This window comes from Haliotis cracherodii, unplaced genomic scaffold (genome assembly GCF_022045235.1).
Source record: "Haliotis cracherodii isolate W230 unplaced genomic scaffold, xgHalCrac1.p SCAF_13, whole genome shotgun sequence".
NCBI lineage: Eukaryota > Metazoa > Mollusca > Gastropoda > Lepetellida > Haliotidae > Haliotis > Haliotis cracherodii.
In genome coordinates this window covers 33265389-33289669 of record NW_027266268.1, presented here as the reverse complement: position 1 = coordinate 33289669, position 24281 = coordinate 33265389, and the positions used below count along the sequence as shown (strand labels likewise).

Sequence of the window (24281 nt, the reverse complement as noted above, 5' to 3'; positions counted from 1 at the left end):
CGTTACTAGTTTGTTGACTTTTGTCCTGACTTTTCCTGACCACAAAAAAAAATGTCAGTACAGCCAATGACGAAAATCAGAAGACTGTGTTAGTGTAATATGATATTTATACTTGTGTTTTTTTCTGGTTATTAATAAAAACGTAAGGGGTTATTTTTAATGCATGTGTTTTTCTAGGTTCTATTTCATCACAGAATATTACTGCAGTAATTAATCGTTGCTCTCTTTCTCTCCAACTGCCTGGAAAGTATCTTACGAACACTGAATTATTTTTCCATATGAATATTCATTCTTCAGGAAACTATTTGACCCGGAATCATTTATCGTTTACATTATCCTTCATGATAATTGTCAGATCCATTATTTTCTTAGGTTAAGCTCATAAACTACACAACTAATACTAGGTAAATCAAGCAATAGTCTAACATTCAGTCCAGAAATAAAATTATCACATTTAAAAGTATATACCTACAAAATCAATGAAATAAAATCCAAATGAAGCCCAGAACAATTATTAATTTCAGCTAAAGCTCAGGCAGGAAGGAAGGAAAGCCCGAAGTGATACAGGTCTCAGACGTTTACCACTTTGGTTAAACACATGAGCACAGGTATGGTGCTGACAAACCTAGAAACATAATCAGGGGGAACAGGGATTCGAACCCACGATCATAGGTCTCTGTAGGAACATAACTCTGCACAGTGAATTGCGGTGCCATGCACAACTAGGCTGGCTGTGCCCCCAGACAGTGTACAGAGATGACCTTATTATTTCTGTCATGCATGTTGTCAAGTGCAGTGCTATGAATACGTTCTTATTATGTCTATTGGCCAGACTAGTGACATACTTTAACACAGGGACAGATTGGCAAGGGGCTGCAGCTAACCTGACCAAGGACCAAATGTGCTTCTTCATTAATTACAATTTGCCAATTCTTGGTGTACCCTGAGTTAATGTGGCTGGAATATGCTTACAACAGTGTAAAGACTCAATCGTTAATTTCAAAATATTAGCTGGGTTTTAACAGTGCCAATGGAACAGGGGGAAGAGAGAAAGGATACATGCATTTTGAGCATAGAACATTTACTCATAAAATATTTTTTCCAGTCAGTACAAAAACTCTGTTTGTGAAAGTTCCTATAATAATTTTACACTTCCGTTATTATTCTTTTAAAAAATGGGGTTTTATAATATATCTGTTACCATGGTAAACAAATTCTCCTTTTCTCATTTTCTGCTAAGTCTTCAGTACACTTCTACCAAACAGCCGTAATATTGACTGGTGACTGCCTTTGCGCTTAATTTACTTTGAAATAACCAGTCATTTCATGTCTTCCGATTTCAGTTGCGTTTTGGGTCCTGCTTTCTATCCATTTCTGTCATAATTACATGTTTTCACATTTGCCTTTATCATTAATGGGTTCGGGCAGTTTGTTGTTTTATGCCACACTCAGCAATATTCCAGCTATATGACGGCGGTCTGTAAATAATCGAGCCTGGACCAGACAATCCAGTGACTGATATCATGAGCCACGCAATTGGGATACGATGACATGATTCAACCAAGTCAGAGAGCCTGACCACCCGACAAGCATAGTCGCCTTTTGCGGCACTCATGGATTGCTGAAGACCTATTCTACCCCGGAATCTTCACGGGTCTTATCCTTAATTACCTATCAGGATTTGGTTCATGCATTCCTTTGTCATCATATTCTTTTGTTTTCCTTTTAGAGTATGTTTATTTGCACATAAACAATATACAGGAACATAAATCATAAAACCAACATTTGTTCCTGTCAACTGGATTTTACTCTCAATTTTATGCATTCAATCCCGACAATATTTCCGGGGTGGAATTAAATTGTGGCATAATAAAAACAGGGTTACAAAATCCCCCTTTACACACTTAGATTGGTAATTAAGCAAGTCTAAATCTTTTTTTATTTCACAAACGTTTTGAGTACCAGTATTGTACCATTTTCTTGAAGACAAGTTACAAATGTAACAGTGAGGGGGTGGGTTGGTTTTAACATCGCTTCGACATGTTTGAGCAGTATTCCAGTTGTATCGCAGAGTGTCAGTTTGAAGAGAGAGAAATGATAGATCTCTAAGGTCTGATAAGAACATCCCCCAGACAATGCTAACCTATAAAGCCGAGGGTGCAATGACCTGGGCTGTAAAACAATTAATTCCCGGGTGACTGGAAGTTGGTCTTCCTGATAGCACTACCAGAGGTCATTGGTCTAACAGCTGACCTCAGAGGTCATGTGTATGGAGGTACATGGGATGCTCCCAGGATGACCAGAAACCAATCATATTTCTTCTAGTCAGCTGTTTTCTACATGTGCGCCATTTCGAGCAGCTATTTAGGGAATTTCGGCTATTCATGATTGTCATGTGATAGAACTCGGACACGTTCTTATTCATCTGTTTGATGAAATCCAATAGTGATTTATCTAGGGTAATTTCCAGAACTATTTCAATGAGTGAGTGAAAGTTGTATTATGCCAGTCAGCAATATTCAAGCTAAATCCCAGCAACCTGTATAGTGTCTCTCTTCACAGGCCAATAATGGACAGTTTAAATATTGACGACTGTGGAATAAAACAACATTCACTCACTCACTCACTGAAATTGGCCTGGACAATGCAGTTACCATATTTCCTTGATTAAACGCCAGGGTGTGTATTTCTTTCAGACACTCTTTACCACCAGCGTTGAATCGCAAAGATAATAATGGATAGAATTCTGTGTATATAAACTTCCCAGCGTGTAACCAAGACCTCAGCATTTTAAAGAGGTCGGTATGATGACACAGACTTAACCAGATCACCCAGCAAACTCTTAATATAACAAACTCATCTTAGAGGTACTTGGGGTCTTTCATAAGTGAAGTTGGTCACCAGGGTAAAAAACTAATCATTGTTTCACAAGTCAGCAAACCTGATCTGTGACAGAGTAGCCATCAACCTAATGGTAAAAGTGGTAGTCAACAAGAAACATCACCAGTCCTTCCTGAATCATATGGTCTCAGAGTAGTGGACGTGTGTTAATTTCAAACCCTGTTCACTGATACAGTAAAGGAGCCAAAGCTTTACGTACGTCATATGCATCCTTCTGTCAACGCTTGCACACTGCTTGTGTCTGCAGCTAAAAATCTGCAACAAATCTGCAAAGTGCTGACATTTGAAATCCTGTTTGGACTTTCATGTAGTTAAAGAACATCCGAGTCACCAAACACTGTATTTCCGGCGATACCAGCGTGATCTGCTTGCACAACATTCACAGGACAGAAAACATATGTCCCTGAATGACAATATCACTGATATCGGCTGTAGGTGACACTTCCGTTTGGTTTAAAAGGGGCTTTGGAAAATTTCGCAAATTAGTTTCAAGTAGTTCAAACACCACTTGTGAGCTGCTAACTCCAATTTTGTTGTTCCATAATTGTTTTAGTTGATGGATCATGAATCCACTGACCCTAGTTTCTTCAAAATCCACTACATGACACACAAATGACTTTGAGATTAGTCTGAGTTTAAAAACAATCATCTATAAACTTATAATGCTCAATTTGACATCAATATTTTGCAGGATCATTTACTTAACAAGTCGATGTAAAATTCCTTGCTTCAGAAATCTAGAGTTATGTCCCTTGTTTTTGATACACAGATGTACATTAATTCCCTTTGTCTTCCGAGAGAAAAAACACAAAAACGAATGCCCCTAAAGATTGTGAAGTCAGTTATTTATATCTTCTTATTATTCCCTCTCCTACAGGTAGTATTTGTAAAAACATTCAATAACAGTTTTAAAATGATGTCAGCTTCTTTTTTAAATTTTTGAATTTGGACTTTGACCCAAAATAATCTGTGATCCAACTAATAACAAAATAATGTCCTTATCATGTCCTTATGTATATAAATCTTACAGTTAATGATTATCTCGTTGACACAGACACTGTCTAAGTCTGACAGGACAAATGGGTTATCAAAACGTGGAGCACAGCCCCTTTAAAAACTCTGATTGGACTGTTTGCAGATTATTCTGATTGTTGGATCCGTGAGTTGTCTCGGGAAGAAAATGATCTTAACCAATTTCAACAGCATTCTGGAATCCTCTGGTTGAGACATATTATAAATGGAGTTTAAATTCTTTTTTAAAAATTGTGTGTGAGATTTCCAACATTGCTCTTGGCAACATGATCTGTAATTTCAATGTGTAAGTTGACAGTTATATGTTAAGTATCAACATGTTCCACTTATGTCCCCAAACCCTCATCAAAGAGAGTCCTGCATAAACCCTCATTTTAGAGGGCATTATGTTAAGTATCAACATGTTCTGCTTGTGTCCCCAAACCCTCATTAAAGAGGGCCCTGCATAAACCCTCATTATGGAGGGCGCATGCTAACCCTTAAGGTTGCGTTGATCATACATCATCATGACAAGATCACCCCTCCTAAGTGTTTGAAATTAAGGGGGGTCCTAGGGCCCAAGAGTTTGCTTGAATAATATTTGAATCTGGGACCCCAAACATTCAACATTATGACAATGACCTCTTGACTTTCATGCAGAGACACAAGTGAATGTTGTGGCCCACAACATAGATTGATCAAATACAGTAATACAATAACACCACAGAATCTGTCCAGCCCCTGCCATAGTTATGCCATGTTAAAGAAGCCATCCTCACATGCTCCTAAAACTTGACACTGACAAACAAAACCAATAATGGGACAAACTTGAAATACATCTATCCACAGACAATCAACCTGCTAATGCAGCTGTACATAGAGAATCTCACCTGAGTGTCTTTTGATATCAAATATATCAACACGAGTTGATAAAAGTGGAAAAATTCCGAGGCTTGCCGAGGATTTTTGCCACTTTTATCAACGAGTGTTGATATATTTGATATCAAAAGACACGAGGGTGAGATTTTATTTATCATCCAACAACATTCTTTCAACTTTTTCAATTTGTAGACAGTAATTAGCAGTGTCTTCAGTGTAAAAAGTACTGCAAACAGCTTCAGTAGCAGAGCCATTAGTGATGTCATTTGATTGTGATGTCATGTTAACCAGTGACGTCACAATGGTCTGCAAAGCATTGTGATGTAATTTCATTGCAGCGATATCTACAGTGTAGATATCGCTTGATCTCACCCAAGCGATATCTCCTGTGGGAGCCAGTTTTGGATGATAAATTCTGCTTGACTATTGGAGAGCTTTTTTTATTTAGTTCATTGTCCATAGTCACTTAGAGAGCATTGGAATATTAACAAGTGTTCCCAAACAAACAAGACTCGATCAGTCTACCAGAACACTTATGGTTTTGATAAAACTACATAAAAAAAACACCATACTTACACTTGACACTTTCACATTTATGAATATATCATACTTAATAAAGTTCAAGCATGTGTGCCGAACCCCTTCAAAAGTCAGGTGCGTAATTTTAGGAAAACCCTCCCACAATTTCCTGCCTCTCCTTGAAGGGAAACCAAAAGCTATCATATTTAACCAAAAGTGATGATTCGCATTTTGGTCCCAAGTTGCGGCAAAGTCGGATTGTCAGACATGAAAAAAATTTGCACTTGGTTGACTGTTCCAAGTGGCATAATCCCAGGTTAAACTTGCACAGAACAATTCATTCCATTTCTATATAAAAAAAATATGGTTCTCGTTTCCTACAATCCATATGTTAATAATTTCCGCTGGCTCGACATGGATTCCTAATTTTATCACAATTCAATTATTTTCGGTGGGAAATTCCGGCAAGTCACTTGAAAGAGTGCCATTCTGGTTTAAGTTCTTATTACTATTTCTCATATACATGTATCACATGTAATTAGATAATTAGTGTTATGAAAAATGATAGCTGTTTACACAGAACACTGGCCATAATAATTCAAAACAAATACTCAAAAAGGATTAAAATACTTTCGGACAAAAGATATGTCAATGTTGCTATTTGATTCCTTCCTTCAGGAATAAGCTGAGTGTGTAATTGAGATTTTATGCTGTGTCAGCAATAAAGCTAGAGCCATGAAGGCCTTGACAGTATCAGCAGGCTCTTGGAGGCGAGTATGTGTGTGACTGCCTTGCTATAGTACAACTTTGTCTCAGCAATCCCCTTAAAACAATCAAGACTAAAGGTACTCATGGAGTGATGATACTCACTCATAATAAGTAATAATCTTGGGATGAGTGAGTGAGTGAGTGAGTGAGTGAGTGAGTGAGTGAGTGAGTGAGCTGGGTTTAATGCCCCTATCAGTGGTGCTGGTCTTTCACGTTCACTGGTATCACTTTGGTGAAACCTACGATCAGGTATCGCGCTGACAAACCTAGAAACATAATCAGGGCAAACCTGGATTCAAATTCACAATTATAGGTTCCTGGCATGCATAAGGGATGTAACTCTGTACGAATTGCAACACCTTAGATCACTGGGCAACCTGTGGCACAATGATACAGAAGCGGACAAAACACAAGGCAATGAATCAGACACACTTTTAAAGCTGGGCATGAAAACTAAGTTGATTAGATTTAATGATCATGAAAACTCATCTACTCAGGTAAATTGTTGTAAAGAGAAGTTATAGTTTTTTCTGTAAGTCATTTTTGGGGGTTATGGATTGACCCGTTAGAAAAATTTGCCAATGTGCACTGTAGGATTTACAGCACACTTCTACATCTATCTAATTGCATTATCTAATGCAAAGGTGGGAACTCCACTTTTTCAGACAACTATTGTCAAACTGTCAGTCCACTGTCATGGTCTCTTTTCCACATTGGGACTTGTCTATTGCGCACCACCCTGTTCAAAGTCTTTGGTCTGCCTCTGGTACTGGAGAATGTAAGGCAGTGGAAGAAACATGCTCGATGTTTTGACATGATTTCTTAACAGCTATTTACAGATGTTTTCCAAATTTCGGATTCTCAAGTGAAATGCGTAGATCTACAAGGGGAACAGAAACTCAAGTACATATTTCTGAACTCCTGACCTGCACTAAACACTTTTATCTAGTGGACTGAGGGGCTTCCAACTGACCACTGAGGACGGCCCGCTGATGAAAACCTGCATCCAACATCATTAAGGTCATCAAGAGGATAGGAATCATGCACCCTGCTGATGTACAAGATGGACATAAAGATACTAATTTTACCTCTGGCATTTATGAGGTAAAATGTCCAGATTAATACATATCTCAAAGTATATCATTACTTCATGAAATTTAACAAAATGAAATTAATTATCAGTATTTTCCCAAATCTTGGCACAAAAGTATTATCTAAATTGCATAGGGTTTTCTTTGCTTCCCAAAACTGGCAAGTCATCAAATATGGAAACATGTCTTAATGCATAAAAGGAAAAATATACCTCAACTTTGTCCAAGAAATGTGGAAACCTGACCAAGCTGTATCAATTGCCCATAATGTTTGTCAATGTGAAAAAATACTATTTTTCGAGATTTCAAGTTAAAAAAGAAGTCAAAGGTCAATATTAAGGAAGATGCCATACCAACATCGCATGTCCAATCACTGGTTTAGTTACGAGCATTCAAAATGGTTATGACATGAAAACGGTGTTGGACTGAAATCTGACAATGGACTTGATATTTTATACTCCAAGAACCTGCTTGTACCAAGCAACTACAACATATGTTAAAGCAAGACGCGGGATATTTTATCTGTAACAAAAAATAAAACACTTGATAATCTGATCCTTTGTAGCGAGACTGACATACCAACAACTATAACGTTTATCAATGAGACAAACACAATGTTTTATCCTTAACAACAAAACTACTCAATAATCTGGTCCATGGCAGCAAGACTGACGTACCAACAACTATAAGGTTTATCAATGTGACAAACACAATGTTTTATCCTTAACAACAAAACTACTCAATAATCTGGTCCATGGCAGCAAGACTGACGTACCAACAACTATAAGGTTTATCAATGTGACAAACACAATGTTTTATCCTTAACAACAAAACTACTCAATAATCTGGTCCATGGCAGCAAGACTGATGTACCAACAACTATAAGGTTTATCAATGTGACAAACACAATGTTTTATCCTTAACAACAAAACTACTCAATAATCTGGTCCATGGCAGCAAGACTGACGTACCAACAACTATAAGGTTTATCAATGTGACAAACACAATGTTTTATCCTTAACAACAAAACTCTTCAATAATCTGGTCCATGGCAGCAAGACTGACGTACCAACAACTATAAGGTTTATCAATGTGACAAACACAATATTTTATCCTTAACAACAAAACTACTCAATAATCTGGTCAATGGCAGCAAGACTGACGTACCAACAACTATAAGGTTTATCAATGTGACAAACACAATGTTTTATCCTTAACAACAAAACTCTTCAATAATCTGGTCCATGGCAGCAAAACTGACATACGAACACCTACAAGATTTGTCCAGGCGACCCTGTGTGTATTTACAATGGAGTATGGAGTCCAGATGACAGCGGGTAATGCCTGCTTCTTGTTCCAGTCCGCCAGAGGAAATACCATCGGCGCTAGGAATTCTTTCTGAGTGTACAATATACTCTGATGACAAACTTACTTCCTAGGTTACCCTCCTGTCGAATCAAACTTCCAGGGTGCAGCCAAGCTCGGAATTAATCATGTGATAGTTATCAACTTTAGTTGGAAGTTCCAGGAAATCAGGCTTTTCCTTGGAAATGTCTGCTGGAGTGTTGCAGCAGAGAATGTGATAACTGCCTGTTATCCCATGGCCAGTAATATTTGTGCTTGTCGAGTGATCATTTAAGTCTTCTATTCCAGTTGATAGTTTTCAGCTGCAAACACTGCCTTAGCATTCAAAGCATTTAAATGTCGCTGTACTATGTAGCTTCATAAAAGAATAGTAAGTGCGGGGGGAATCAAGGATTTTAAAAAGTGGGGGGTCCACTTGGGCCATTTGTAACTTTAGTGGGGGTCGTGGTGTCCACCCAAAAGGTTACACCAAAAATCACAAACATGTTATGTAAACTATTATTTATTTAGCTTTAACAACCAAACTCAACATGTTATTGTGAGTGAGTGAGTGAGTGAGTGAGTGAGTGAGTGAGTGAGTGAGTGAGAGGTTGATGTTATTAAAGGGTTCTGGGGACATAATCTAACAAGGTAGGAACAATAAGAAATTATTTTTAACACTTGTTTTAAATACAAAATTAAAATATTAACGAATTAGCCGAGTTCGCGCTAGCTAGGCAGACCAATTGGTTTTTGAGACAACGGATCATGATAAAGTGGGATAAGGCTCAGCCAATTTGGGGTCCTAGCACATTCAAGTCCCTACTATAAGTACATCAGTTTATAATTTACCCAAAATACAAAAATGTAATGTTTCAACTTGACTCACAGCACTATTTCAGACTTAAAAACCTTGAAGCGTCTTCACCTTGTCAGGGTTACTGGCATTTTTGTAGTGGACAAGTGGATTTATGTTTTCACAAACACCACACAACAAAGGCTTACATTATTGGAAAAAAGACTTGAAGCTTGTGTTGAACATTCTGTGCACCAGCGTACCTACATGGAAAACCAAAACCATCTGACCAAGATCAGAGGAACAGAGACGTATTGTTTAGAATGTATGTGACCTACATTCATTACAAGAACCTGCACATGGCCTACTTACAGTGTGGCTGACTTTCAACAATATTTAGAGATATGTATGAACTTTAACGAGTCAGTGACAATGTAAGGCAATGACATAAAGTTTCAAGATGGTTTCATGAAAAGACAAAGCTGACATATATATGAGGCCTCATTTCACAAAACGTCTGGAGCACTTCGACTGTCATAACTCCCAACCTTAAACATAGACTTTGCTTTGTAGCAATAATAGCAATTTGACAATGATAACTCTCATCCTTAAACATGGACTTTGCTTTGTAGTAATTGTAACACTTCAACAGTCGTAACTCCCAACCTTAAACATAGACTTTGCTTTGTAGCAAACATAGCAATTTGACTATCATAAATCTCATCCTTAAACACAGACCTTGCTTTGTAGCAATTGTAACACTAAGACTGTCATAAAGCCCAGTCTTACAGGCTGCTGTTATATGGCTTGAATATTGCTAAGTGTGGTGATAAACACTGTACAAGTAAGTAATATTAATGCATCTCTGAAGGTGTTTGTTAACATCTGAACAGTTTTAATATAGTGTAATAGCCCACCAGTCCTTGACAAGCCTTGGTGCAATACCAGTCTATATTCACCAGCAGAATGTGGGCTAATACACATATCCTGTATGCACTGGGAACAATATGTCTGTTATCACATGGGGTGCTGGGATGTGACTTTGTCTAGACACAATGTGTTGCAACATCATTGTATAATCATAAAGTAAACTATTTTTGCCTGGACTTGTTTCAAGATCCTTTCAAAACTAAATGTTGGAAGTCCATATACCTTTGAAGTCTTTTTCCTTTCAAATCATAAACTGACATTGCACTTTGAAAAGTAGCACACAATTTCTGCAAAATGTGTGATGTTTATGCAACATTTTCCTTTGCTATAGACATGTGTCAGTACAGTGATTCCTCACTACAAAGCTACTTTTGGTGTACACATAATTGATGAGTGTAATAGACGATCAGTGGTTTAACCGAGGTGAAGTCACAGGGTAGATGACCAACACAACACTACAAGCCTGCCTCACCTAACACAATCTATGCCGCACGTTGCATAATAGAGTTTGAAAAAAGATAAGAATATAGTAGTTGTTTATGAATCATAGTGTAAAAAAAAATTGAGCGAGTATCTTGCGCTGTAAGAAACTACATCGTATCCATCCAGCAAATTCAGGTGAATGAACAGGTATAACAAACTTGATATAAATGAATTGAAAACTTTGATAAAACATCACCAGACACAAAGATTTACCATTTAAATTGTTTTTCCTGCTCTCCAAGGCATCGTTTTATGAGCAGATATTAAGATTACCGTATGTATTTCCTTGTAAACTAAGCCGGAAATAGCCATCAGCCGCACACACGTTTTCACCCAATCTACCAGTGATGTAGTTAAAAACTACCCAATGATACAACTTTCCAAGAATTTTAATGCAATGGTCAGAAGTAATTGTATCTGATGTTATTACTTTATCAGGAATAATATATTCCAATATCATGTATATTTAGCTGCAGCTTTTACTATAGATACATATGTAAACATGTTCCTTTATCACTTCAATAATATCACTGGCAAAGGCATATGCATAGATTTCAAACCATCCCAAATATTCTGAATCATTCATAAACAATTTGTAAATAAATCTACTACAGTCAACAATAATTTTTTTGAATGAGAATGCTTTATACAGATGTCTATTATCCACCTACTGTCCCAACTATAGACTGTCACCAAATGATGAGATCCCTGCATCATGACTCAATATAGAGTGGTGAAGTGTCCTAGCGGTTGGAATATTGCTTTAAGTAGTCCAATGTCTCACTCGCTCACTCACTCACTCACTCACTCACTCACTTCTAGTTTACCTAATAAATATAAAATGTCAATGCAGGATTATATACAGTCTGATTTATCTGCCAAAACTGATTCCAGACTCGGACAAAGGTCAGTAAATTTAATGTGTGCACTACTATTTTACTGATTTAATCCTTTGTTCTTGCCCTAGTTCGGCAAGGGTGGAAACTGGACTTTGACAGTCCCTTTATACCCTTGCCTGGGGAAGATGCAGCATGACAAGGGGACACAACTCTGAACATCACTTCACAGCACCGAAGTCCACATCATCACCAAGCTGTGCTGTCAATCAAGAACACTTTCAGTTCATACAATCACCTGATCCTTGCCAATGACACATGTAACTCCTAATATCGCAAAAATGATGAGATTTAAAACATACAGGAAGTTAATCTGATCTGAATCACTGATTATAGGAGTTTTAAAGCTGGAAGTCAACAGGGAAGTGAACAGGGTTTGATATGGTATTATATTGCTGGAAAGGTCACATATACAGTAATTACATAGCCCACAGCCGTGATGAACTCCAGTTAGAGATGGATCATATATATAGCAGGGAAAACAACAGCCTGTTTTTCTTCATCTATTTCAGGTTCTCACTGGGGTTTGTTTATTTATAAATGTCAGAACAAGTGTATTATTCATTCGACTTCAGATCATGAAAAGATCACCCTAACAGCGTGCAGACGTGTAAGGCAGCCATCTTGAATTTATCAATCTGAATCATTTTATAGCACAAAATATCCATGTGAAAAGACCATCTCTTCTAATACGTAAATATTTGGGTTTGTGTGTATTAATGCTACATGTGAGTGTGTGAGTGAGTATGGTTTTACGCCGCTTTTAGCAATATTCCAGCAATATCACGGCGGGGGACACCAGAAATGGGCTTCACACATTGTACCCATGTCGGGAATCGAACCCGGGTCTTCGGCGTGACGAGCGAACGCTTTAACCACTAGGCTACCCGACCGCCCCAATGCTATATGTAAAAATTTGGAAAAGCCTTAGTTCTACCCCTTTTCCTTTTCAGAGGAATGCTGTGCATCACCAGGCAACAAACACTCCACTTGTTTGGTGGATAATCAAGACTGTTTACTCTCCGGCATTAGGTAAACTGGACAGTGAGTGAGTGAGTGAGTCAAGAGTTAGAGACTGAGATGTGTTGAACACTGAACATACTAGTTGATGGATGAAGTGATGCATGACATCTTCCAGAGCCAAGGGCGTTGACTGACTATAAAAAGTCCAGTTTCCACCCTTGCCAAACTAGGCTGGAATTCATGTACAACGTATTGTCCAATTAAAACATACACCCAGCTCGTAAACAACATGGAGTGGGTGGGTTGGTGGGTGTGTGGGTGTGTGGGTGAGTGAGTGAGTGAGTGAGTGAGTGAGTGAGTGAGTGAGTGAGTGAGTGAGAGTCAGTGAGTGAGTGAGTCAGTGAGTGAGTCAGCAATATCTACAGCAACCAAAAACTTAAAATAAGTCCACCCAAAAGGTTACCAAAAAGATCACAAACATGTTAGGTAAACTATTATTTATTTTGCTTTAACAACTAAATCAACATGACTGAGTGTACAAACACAGAATCAGTAATATCTATAGCAACCAAAAACTTGAAATAAAAAATATTGAATGAATTATGCAAAAAGATATCTCAGTCGAACATCGGAACCAAAATATTACTGCAAAAACTGGGAAATATTTTCATTCATTCTGGAAAAAAAATCCAGCAATTCCAAGCCAGGACACGATGTTGGCTCAAGTTACAGAGAAATCTGCTTTTACAGCTCTTTCTCAATTTGAAAAGCTTTAAAATTCCTCACAATCTTTATAATTTAGTTTCAGTCGTCAAACAATAAATGACAAACATGTGTTAGAAAATATTTTCGGAATATGTTCCAGTGTCGGAGGGGCCATGCACTTCCATACTGGAATTAATGCTGAGAATAACCATCATCAGTAAAGCTGTGTTAATCTTTGATAACGGTAATCATGTGATTCAGGCAGTAGTCAAATGATGACTACAAACGTGGACTGCACCATTCCTACCAGCATACCAGATCTACATGTACAATAAGTGTCAATAGGTGTCAAACACTTTAGCTCCCAATATATCACAGATGACTCATTCATGTCTCAAGGAATTGTTGTTTTACCCTACATTTGATTTTTTAACGATCTGAAAAGAGGCCATTTGACTCATTTAACAAAACAAATTATGTATGCATGAAAGAAAATTTCTTTTTGTGTGGTAGTCAAACTTTTTCAATCTGCTACCCAAAGGTACCAAACAAATGATCAGACTTATGTTTGAGAAAGAATATATCTTAGTCAGCGAAACAAATTATACATGTTTTTTCACTGAAAGAGGGTGACAAACAATATATTTTTACAACATATTTGTTACAGGACATGTTCCAGTGTCTATACTGTAGATATCGCTGCAATGAAATTGCATCACAATTTTTTGCAGACCATTGTGACGTCATTGGTTACCATGACGTCACAATCAAATGACATCACTAATGCATCTGCTACTGAAGCTGTTAGCAGCACTTTTTACACTTAAGACACTGCTTATTACTTTCTACAAACTGAAAAAAGTTGGAAGAATGATGTTGGATGATAAATAAAATCTCCCCCTCGTGTCTTTTGATATCAAATATATCAACATTTGTTGATAAAAGTGGAAAAAAATCCTCGGCAAGCCTCAGATTTTCCACCTTTTTCAACTCGTGTTGATATATTTGATATCAAAAGACACTCAGGTGAGATTCTCAATATCCCTATAAGATCAAATCCACCGATATGTCGCCTTGCTCCAAAAACTGGCAAATAACTAATCTTTCAAACTTAGCAGCTATTTGTACACCAAATAAAATCACAAACAAACGATGATGTGTGTCACTTTTACAAATTAAGAAAAAAAAAAACAATTTTCTCAAGTACTTCAAAAAGATGCCCTAAGTATTCTCTTCAGAAATATTAAAAGCCAACACCAGAGATAAGGTGAGGTGAGGTGAAATGGGGTTTAACATTGTGTCTAAGATTATTTCACTAATATAGTGTTCATGTGTGTGTGTGCCTGCTTGCACTAGTCCATGCTAATGCTGATTTTGTAGTGCTAGCCCACTGAGAAACCATGCCACAGTTTAACATGAATACCACACTAAGACACTGTATACTGACTCCAGTCTTTGTTTTAGCCCCTTAATGCCGAGTGCTAGACAGGGTAACAACAAGTACCATCTTTTAACATCTTTTGGCCAACGCGGCCGGGGATCGAACCCCCTGACCTTCCGCTCTCTGGGCAGGTGCTCTGCCACTATACCACAGAGGGGTTCACCTGAGAATAACCAGTCTAAGGATACATTATTTTAGTCTCACGTGGTTGCTCCATGTTGATAGCCACATACTCTTTCCTGCACAAATGTCCGATAGTGTCAATCACTGATGTTATCATATTTCCCTTAACAGGAAGGCAAAAAACCCTCAAGCATTATGAAACAGCCAAAATGCCCTTTGACCTTTCTTGACCCTACGACCTGGTTGAAAACCTTTCTGAAGAACTCGTCAAGAGAAAATTTATCAACATAATGATTCCTCTCAAAGCAACAGGGAACATATCAAAACCAATTTTGAAAATAATATTCACACATAATTTAAATCCTATTGGAGCAGGTGGTTTGACAAGGTAATGCATCTGACACACTGATTTTCTCCATCCTAAGGTAGTTTGATAATTACAAAAAATAATCCATATGAAACAGTAGTTTTTCTATTAAACGCATGATGATCTCTTAATCAGATGCACTTTGAGTGAGTTCGTGATTGATGGCTGCAAGTGCTTGACATTGATGATCACATGATCATCCCTTGGTTCACTGCTCTGATACAAAAATGCCAAAGGAGCATGTGGGCTATAAATTAATAATAATGCTCCTGTTTTACCGCCACTGATGTGACCTTTTCTCAGACATGTGTTCAAAGAATACAGTTAGTTATGTTTTATTTATTTAAACACAACTATGTAGCACCTGTCTATGTTTGAAAAAACAATTGAGCTCCTCAACCTTAACAAAAATTGTTGATCTCAAACCCAACACCCTTTCTTGGTTCACTGATTTACGTTCAATACTGTAGGGTCACTGGTTGAAAAAAATGTTAACTACTTCTAATTTTTTCCAACTTTTTTGGGAAGAAAAAGGACTATCTTACTTTATTGCACAATTGTGAAAATTTAGCTCAGCATATCTGTTAAAATAACTTACACGGTGTAAACATTAAATTATTTGACCATGCAATATCCTTTCAGACACTAGCCATTTGATGACATAGACATAGAAACTCTCTAGAGGGATTTTCTACACTTCCTATATTTGTTTCATAAATGTGTTATTTTATCTAACTGATTTGAGTGAGTGAGTGAGTATGGTTTTACGCCGCTTTTAGCAATATTCCAGCAATATCAAGGCGGGGGACACCAGAAATGGGCTTCACACATTGTGCCCATGTCGGGAATCGAACCCGGGTCTTCGGCGTGACGAGCGAACGCTTTAACCACTAGGCTACCTGACCGCCCTAACTGATTTGACATCAAAGAGGAACATATATTCTCTTAATAACTTTTCACATTCATAAGAACATTTGATTTCAAAAGGATAATTAAATTCTGTTTCTGGATGGAAGAACTACCTTAGCTAGCCTTACTTAAGTCAGTTTCGCACAAGCAAACCATCGGTCATTCACTTAGTGATGTACCCAAACAGTGGCTCAGTGGCATATGGCTCAACAACACTACTGACCATTCTATACAACCCAGCTAATTACCTTAATCATTTAGAGATAGTATACATGAGTTTCTCACAAGGAGATACTTGGACAACCTACACACCATATCATTGAACACAGCCTGTATTCCCTAATTTAAGTTGAAACGTTGATATTTGTGTAATCTTCATAATAAAATCAACAAATGAACATGTATATCCTTAATTTGTGGAATTCTTTTGGACAAAATAATGAAGGGGTAAAATAAAATATAAACATACAGAGATGTGGTCAGAATTGACTTGGGATTCCTTTAAAAGACACACTCTTGAAACTTAACTAAAAGTTCAAAAAAAAAATTCTTTTGGGAAAACATAAATTTTAAATCAAACACACCTTTCAACTTTGTATGGTGCATACACTGCATGTATAAAATGAACCAAGGAGAGCCACAAATCTTTGAAAATATGATAAGAACTGCAAAGTTATTCTAAATGACAAAAAAATCTTCAGCATTAGCAAATATCAGGCATTCATTTGTCAGAAATACGACTCTACATCACATACAAGTTTCTTGTACCATTTCCGGCCTCCATGCAACTGACAAAAAACTAAATGCAAAAGTTCATTGACGGAGAAATGAAATGAAATCTGTGTTCACTGATACTTGTAACTTTGTCTTGATACCTAAATGGTAACATTTTCCTCAAAACTAATATTTTCCTAAAAAACAAAACAAATAACATTACCACTGTTATTTTTAAGCTTTCTAGTGAAGAGATCTATTTTAAACCAATGTAGGTCAACTCGAACATGAGCAAAGTGGGTCACTTGACAACCGACATAGAAGACAGACAATGCAACCATCTTGTGTAGTGTGTATTTGTTCAAGACATTTATCTAATCATATCATCACATACTTGTCAGAATATTTTAATCATCTACCATGTGTTTTGAACACAAAAATATTTTTAGGGGTTTTCAGTTTTTGAATGTTATTTTCTAGTCAAAAAGTGTAATGTGTGTCAGCATGTGAAGATTAATGGTCTCAATTAGTCTGTCTTACAGACCCTGATACAAATATATATCAAATACAGCCCATGCAAGTCTATAATGTTTGGCAAGTCTAGATCACAGCAGTATGAAAATGAAGAGAGTCACTGGGCTCCTTTTTATTATATTTTTATTAAGATAACTGAACAACTGTTTTTATGTACGATATATTCATTTCAGAGACTAGATTTTAGTCTAGGTCTCAATTAATATTCATTATCATTATCACTTATTTCAAGCCTAAACAGACTCGTCAGAGTCAAAGACATTCGTTCAATACATTCTGTGGAGCAATAACATCACACTAAAATCTATGAATGACGGTCTTCTCAACCACAGACCCTTCAGTAAGGACCACAGAATCAAAATCATCCAAAATCATTACTACAAGCTTACTTAATCAACAAAGGCACTGACAAAGCAAATAGACAATTAGGACTTGTGTTCTTTAAAAGTGACAATCAGCATCAATGATAGCATTTTGATGCTGAATAAATGCATTATTCCAATTTTTATTATCATCAACCTACAACTTCTCTGACAAATTACAAACATCCATTTTCAAATATAAGGAGCTTCAGTCAGTGACCAATCAGCATTGAGAGTTCAATGAAGCCTAAAATGCTTAGCTGGCATAAATGTCTCTACAAGGGAGATTAGCCTCCTGAAATCGGACCCTCCCCCAAAAGTAACAACATGGGCAATGGGAGGTGATACATCTACCACATGGTGGGAGACCTCTCTTTGACAGCCTACAAACGGTGTCCCAACCCTCCACTGGGGTTAAACTGGCTCTCATTACAAGAACAGGGTTGATTTATGGTGACAATGTTCTTGGAGTGTAAATGAATTTTTCATACGTCCAAACTGCTTTCTGTCACTAGAAACCATTGGGTAGATTGGTTGACAGTTAAAATTAGAAACAGATTCAAATACAATCACCTTGTGTGATGGGGAGAGGTCAAACAAAGTCCCAGCATGCTTTGGGAAAGGAAGTTGCTTATGAAACTGGTAAACCTATAACACATGACAACCATCAAGCCATAACGGCAAATATCAACTTAAGCACTTTGTGTCTTCCTACTTCTTAATCGACTTTGTTTCATTCCTCATATGGTATGTATGATATTTCAATATCTTTAAGTGGCATTTGAGAAGCTGTAGTATCAAGAGGTATACATTTATTAACTTCTTATCTTAGGAGTAGTATCAAGGAAGACAAGGGTTGACTTTAATTCTTTAATTCGTGAATAAAGTTGGAATCCACAAGTCAACTGTCCCTTCCTACAATATTTCAGTTTCAAAATTTCAAATTGAGCAAATGCAAATGGTCAGCAGCAGATCTTGGACTGTATCCCGAATCCGTTCCCCCCCCCATTGAGATCACATGGACTCCCCAAGACATGAAGCAAAGAATGACGTGTATCACTGCGGTAAGACAATTCATCAGTGTCCCTATTCAACACTGGAGTTAAGAACTTGAAATCAGTTCTGAGTAAACGACTTTAAAATATCAAGGGAGCCTAAAGGCCTTGTGACAGGCTCAATTAATTACGAATTGACGAAACTTAAAGCAGCATCTTAAACTGAGATTGTCTCCCCTCATCTCATCTCAAAACTTGACCTTCGTTTCAGCTACATCGGATTTAAACAACTTGAAAGTTGTGTCCGTGAGGTTCAAGCAACTTTCAGTTATCATGTCGTGCAGTAGCTCAGATTCTCAGTTGTGACTTGAAGGCACTGGTATGATACAGGCTGTACCTTCTGCAACGTGTGTCCAGTTTATAAGAAAATTCACAACACTGTTGGGCACCAAAACCAATACTTCACTCGTGTCACACAAGGGCACCACGAGCAGCATCTTGAGGACATCTGACACACGGACACGTTGCTTGTCATCCTGTCGGACACCTGGCTCAAACTGGCAAATCTGGCAAACTGGCAAATGCTTGTTTCTTGATGATGTCTACTTGTCTGCCCTATGCTCTTTGCATATCTCATTCCATCGTCTGCAGTCTGCTTGTCTATCTTTTGCTTTTTTGCCAGCTGCTTTTTCCGACATGTTTGTCTGCTACATCAGCTTGTCTGTTGTCTGTTTGTCTGCCAACTGCTTGTCTGTCATTTCCTTGTCTTTCTTTTGCTTTTTTGCCAGCTGCTTTTTCCTGACATGTTTGTCTGCCACATCTGCTTGTCTGTTGTCTGTTTGTCTGCCAACTGCTTGTCTGTCATTTCCTTGTCTTTCTTTTGCTTTTTTGCCAGCTGCTTTTACAACATGTGTTTGTCTGCTACATCAGCTTGTCTGTTGTCTGTTTGTCTGCCAACTGCTTCTCTGTCATCTGCTTTCGTGCTTGTCCACTTACCTTTCTTCTGCTTGTTGTTCTTCTTTCATCTCCTAGTCTCTGCTTTTCTGCCAATTGATTGTCTGACATATGCTTCTGTCTCCAACTGCATGTTGTTTTTTCTTCTTTTTATCACCAAGTCTTTCTTTGCTTTTCTGCCAATTGATTATCTGACATGCTTGTGTCTCCAACTGGACGTGGGTTGTATGCCGTCTGCTCCTCCAGACTTGAAAGGTGGTGGTATCACCAAGGGAGTGTACCACATGCAGGTACTTGAGGCAAATGTCTCCCAGCTAAGTAGGGCACTATGACAATACCACAGCATGTGAAGAGACTTAGCTGTAATGGCAGACTGGAACATGTGCGCTGCATACCAGCAGAATTGTTCCTGTCTTACAGCTAGGATGGCAAGCTCCGCCCAATTCTTCCACGGCAACCTTCACCACCACCAACACAATGCAAGACAATCATTTCTGTATGGACATTCTGGTCAGAATTGGGTCTCTGTGTACTGGAGGCCTGACAGATTTGCTGAACAGCAAACAGTCATGAAGAATTATTGAGAACCTTGTCTCTGTGGTGTGTTTTGTCCCAGTTTTACCAATGTGTGCTGTGGAGTAGTCCAGTGGACAAAGCACTTGCTCATCAAACCTTAAACCCAGGTTCAAGTCCTTCATGGGTACAATCCATAATGTCAGTTGGAAATAGTTGATGATAGTACCTCAGACAGAACCCAGAGCATACATTCTTTAACAATCGTGCTCATTTTATTCTCATCTCCTTCTCAGTTTTAGCAGCCTGTACTCATCCCTTTATCAGCTAGGACTAGAGTGAGTGAGTGAGTGAGTATGGTTTTACGCCGCTTTAAGCAATATTCCAGCAATATCATGGCGGGGGACACCAGAAATGGGCTTCACACATTGTACCCATGTCGGGAATCGAACCCGGGTCTTCGGCATGACGAGCAAACACTTTAACCCCTAGGCTACCTGACCGCCCCCTAGGACTAGAAGGCTCCTTAATACTTGAGTGAGTATGGTTTAATGGGCTTTACACATTGTACCCATGTGGGGAATCGAACCAGGGTCTTGGGCGTGACAAGCTACCGCTTTAACCACAAGGCTACCTCAACGCCCCCTCTGACCAGAAGGCTCCTTAATACTTGAGTGAGTATGGTTTAATGGGCTTCACACATTGTACCCATGTGGGGAATCGAACCAGGGTCTTGGGAGTGATAAGCTAATGCTTTAACCACTAGGCTACCTCAACGCCCCCTCCTTAATACATGAGGGTACCTTAATAGAACTATTGTTATTTAACCTCATAAAAACATTATTTATTTTTTTACTAAATGTCAAGTCTGACCCCTTGCAAGTCATATCATCAGTATTGTTATACTCAGAGGAAAGTTTCATTCACTCACTCACTCCCAACAAGTTGGCAATGGAAATTGGCAGATGGTCTATTGAATAATGTATGACAGTCCCAATAAAATGACAAAATACGAGTAACACCTTTTATCTAGTCAAAGCCTTGCTATGGCTCGTCCATATTTCAGTCATAAGCTTCAAAATAAAGCTCTTGTCTGAGAGTAACTGAATGTATATGGCATGGGGGAAAGATGGATTCAATCCATGGTAGGTGTTGGCAAGTCATCACTGGAAGCAAACTGGTGATCCATTTATCAGGGATTGATCTGACCTTCTTGTTTGTGCAATGATTTGAGAGACTTCAAGTGCTGATTCAGCAAAATTTGCTCATGACGTTACAAATGTCACATTGATTGACAATCGACAAGTTCACATAATGCACCGTTTGTCTTTCATGTTTTTTATATAATACAAAAAATAAAAAATAAAATTGAAATCTATTATCACTCTTAATGATCCTAGTTTCAAAATCTCTATCAACTACAGCTATTAGAAAGACATCTCATTTTGTGCATGGTCAGACACCTTGGTTTACATAACATAACCAGATGGAGGGAGAAAACAACAAGTCCTTCAACACTTGCATAGTTTCAAACACTGACACAAAACTGTTTAACAAATCTGTCCTGAGTTCTTAAATCATTCAAAGATGCTTAACACCTTTTTAAATCATTCAAAGATGCTCCACTCCTTCTTAAATCATTCAAAGATGCTCCACTCCTTCTTAACTCATTCAAAGATGCTCCACTTATTTTTAACTCAATCACAGATGCTCCACTCCTTCTTAAATCATTCAATGATGCCCCACTCCTTTTTAACTCATTCAAAGATGCTCCACTCCTTCTTAAATCATTCAATGATGCTCCACTCCTTTTTAACTCATTCAAAGATGCTCCACTCCTTCTTAATTCATTCAAAGATGCTCCACTCCTTTTTAACTCATTCAAAGATGCTCCACTCCTTTTTAACTCATTCAAAGATGCTCCACTCCTTTTTAAATCATTCAAAGATGCTCCACTCCTTTTTAACTCATTCAAAGATGCTCCACTCCTTTTTAAATCATTCAAAGATGCTCCACTCCTTTTTAACTCATTCAAAGATGCTCCACTCCTTTTTAACTCATTCTAAAATGCTCCACTTCTTTTAACTCATTCAAAGATGCTCCACTCCTTTTTAACTCATTCAAAGATGCTCCACTCTTTTTTAAATCATTCAAAGATGCTCCACTCCTTTTTAACTCATTCAAAGATGCCCCACTCTTTAATTAATTCAACAATGCTCCATTCCTTTTTAAATCAGAATCTTTTACACAGAACTGGTACAGTAATACAGAGGAGACTCCATCCATTCATTCCTTCAATCTATTCAAGATCTTACTACTTGCCTGATTAAATATCTTAAATATGGAAACAAAGAATTAAATAAAAGATACCATCTCTGACACTGACAACATGATGTGACCATCAAATAAATCTTGTAACCTTGGTAAAAAAAGAATATCTGTATTAAGCAAGTATTAAACAAAGAAACATTTGAGGACACTGAAACAACAAGTAGACAATCAACCTTTCATGAGAAACAATACCAAATCTATTAAACTAGTGGCCATATACATAAACATATACTACTGGAAAGAGGTTAAAGAACCTCCAATTCTTTCATATTACTATAACAATCTGCCATGGCATGACAGTGTAACTAGAGTTGGAGGAAACAATCAGTCGTTTCTAAACTGCTTTTGAGTAGTATACACATACATGTTCTCTTATTAAGCCTAACGCAGACAAAGGAACATTCTGATCAGTAATGGATGCTGGTTCCAAGCCTTTGAGAATAAAGTCTTTAGTCAAAACCTTTCTTCCTGAAAGTGTACGTCCTACCATGTGACACTGACAAATGTGTGTTATCAGAGGGTGTTAGGTGTCCACGATAACAATTCCAGCCAAGTCATCATTTTCAAGATTCCTCTGCAAGGTGGCAAGACAGTGTGCAACTACAACTACAGTGCACATGATGACCAACAGTTGTGTGTGCACATGTTGGAAGCATTGTCGCCCTCCAAGACATTCTTTCAAACCCTTGGTTGAATGATTACAATTTCTGCAGCTTTGACAGGGGTATTGAATTTCAGTGTGAGAGCTGGCTATGGATACCCTAGTACAGATAGGGGGTTATTTTATCAGTGGACTAGGAATGAGGTCAGTGACTGATAATAGAGTAACAGATCACAGTTCTTTTGTTTCAAGTTCAATTTGTGTGGAAAACATGCTTCACTCACCTGATGGTAATTTCACATTGGCCGATTCTGTCACTGGAGACACAGTCAATACTACAATTGCTAATATCACAAACATTGGTGTCAGCTTAACACATCTTATTCCTTGGCTGAGCAAGTTGAAAGACACTTGGGCCCCTATTCCTAGCACAGTTCCTGTCCCCATCCTTGCATTCCTCCCTAAACCTTTTCCTTTTTTCTTTGCTCTCTTTATCTTTGTCTTCTTCTGTCTATCCTAGGGAGCCATTACATGGACAGGTTTACTGAAATTAGTCCTTGCCCTCGTGAGCTGTTTCACGAGCTGCTAGGCCTGATGTAGAGCTAAGGAGTGTTAAGAGACCTCAAGCGTGCCTTGTGCCTCCTGCAGCGGTAGTGCTGCTCCAAGACCAGTACAGCACAGAGAAGGGACGCTGGTTCACAGAGAAACTGCTGACGTGTTAGCCATGCCCTCAGCACTGGTACCATCACACTGGGCTATATAGCTCTTTATTGCCTGACTAGGGGATACGGGGCTGGGGGAGGGAATACGTTACCTTGCTGACATGGTCAAGATTTAACTGACCTTTGGCTGGCCATAGGCTAATTTGTGTTACACCATCTGTGATCTATTAGGACTATATGCTCAGTGGAAAGTAACAGTTCACAGATGGGATTACACATTGGTTATGAAATTTTGCACTTGGTCATTAGTGAAAGTTGTAGAAGAAATATTTTCTTGCATAAGATGGAGTATTTTGAAGTTTTCTTAAAAAGTTTCTTGAACATTTCTTCAGTAAAATTTCTTTGAAAATTTCAAATCTCAATTTTTTTAAATATATGAATTAAAGAAGCCAAAGCTTTTATCAATAAATGAAAACAAAAATATAATAC

At 38.0% G+C, this 24281-nt stretch overlaps 1 protein-coding gene across 1 annotated transcript in view; it reads right to left on the bottom strand.

Annotated features, from left to right (window-relative positions):
- The window catches only part of LOC139459873 (collagen alpha-1(V) chain-like), a 97012-nt gene extending 73204 nt beyond the window's left edge, over window positions 1-23808 (bottom strand). Inside the window, exon 1 of the mRNA XM_071241584.1 lies at window positions 23415-23808. Within this exon, the coding sequence (XP_071097685.1) occupies window positions 23415-23577 (163 nt within the window). The 5' untranslated portion in view covers window positions 23578-23808. The remainder of the gene's footprint in view (window positions 1-23414) is intronic.
- Between the last annotated feature and the right edge of the window lie 473 nt (window positions 23809-24281).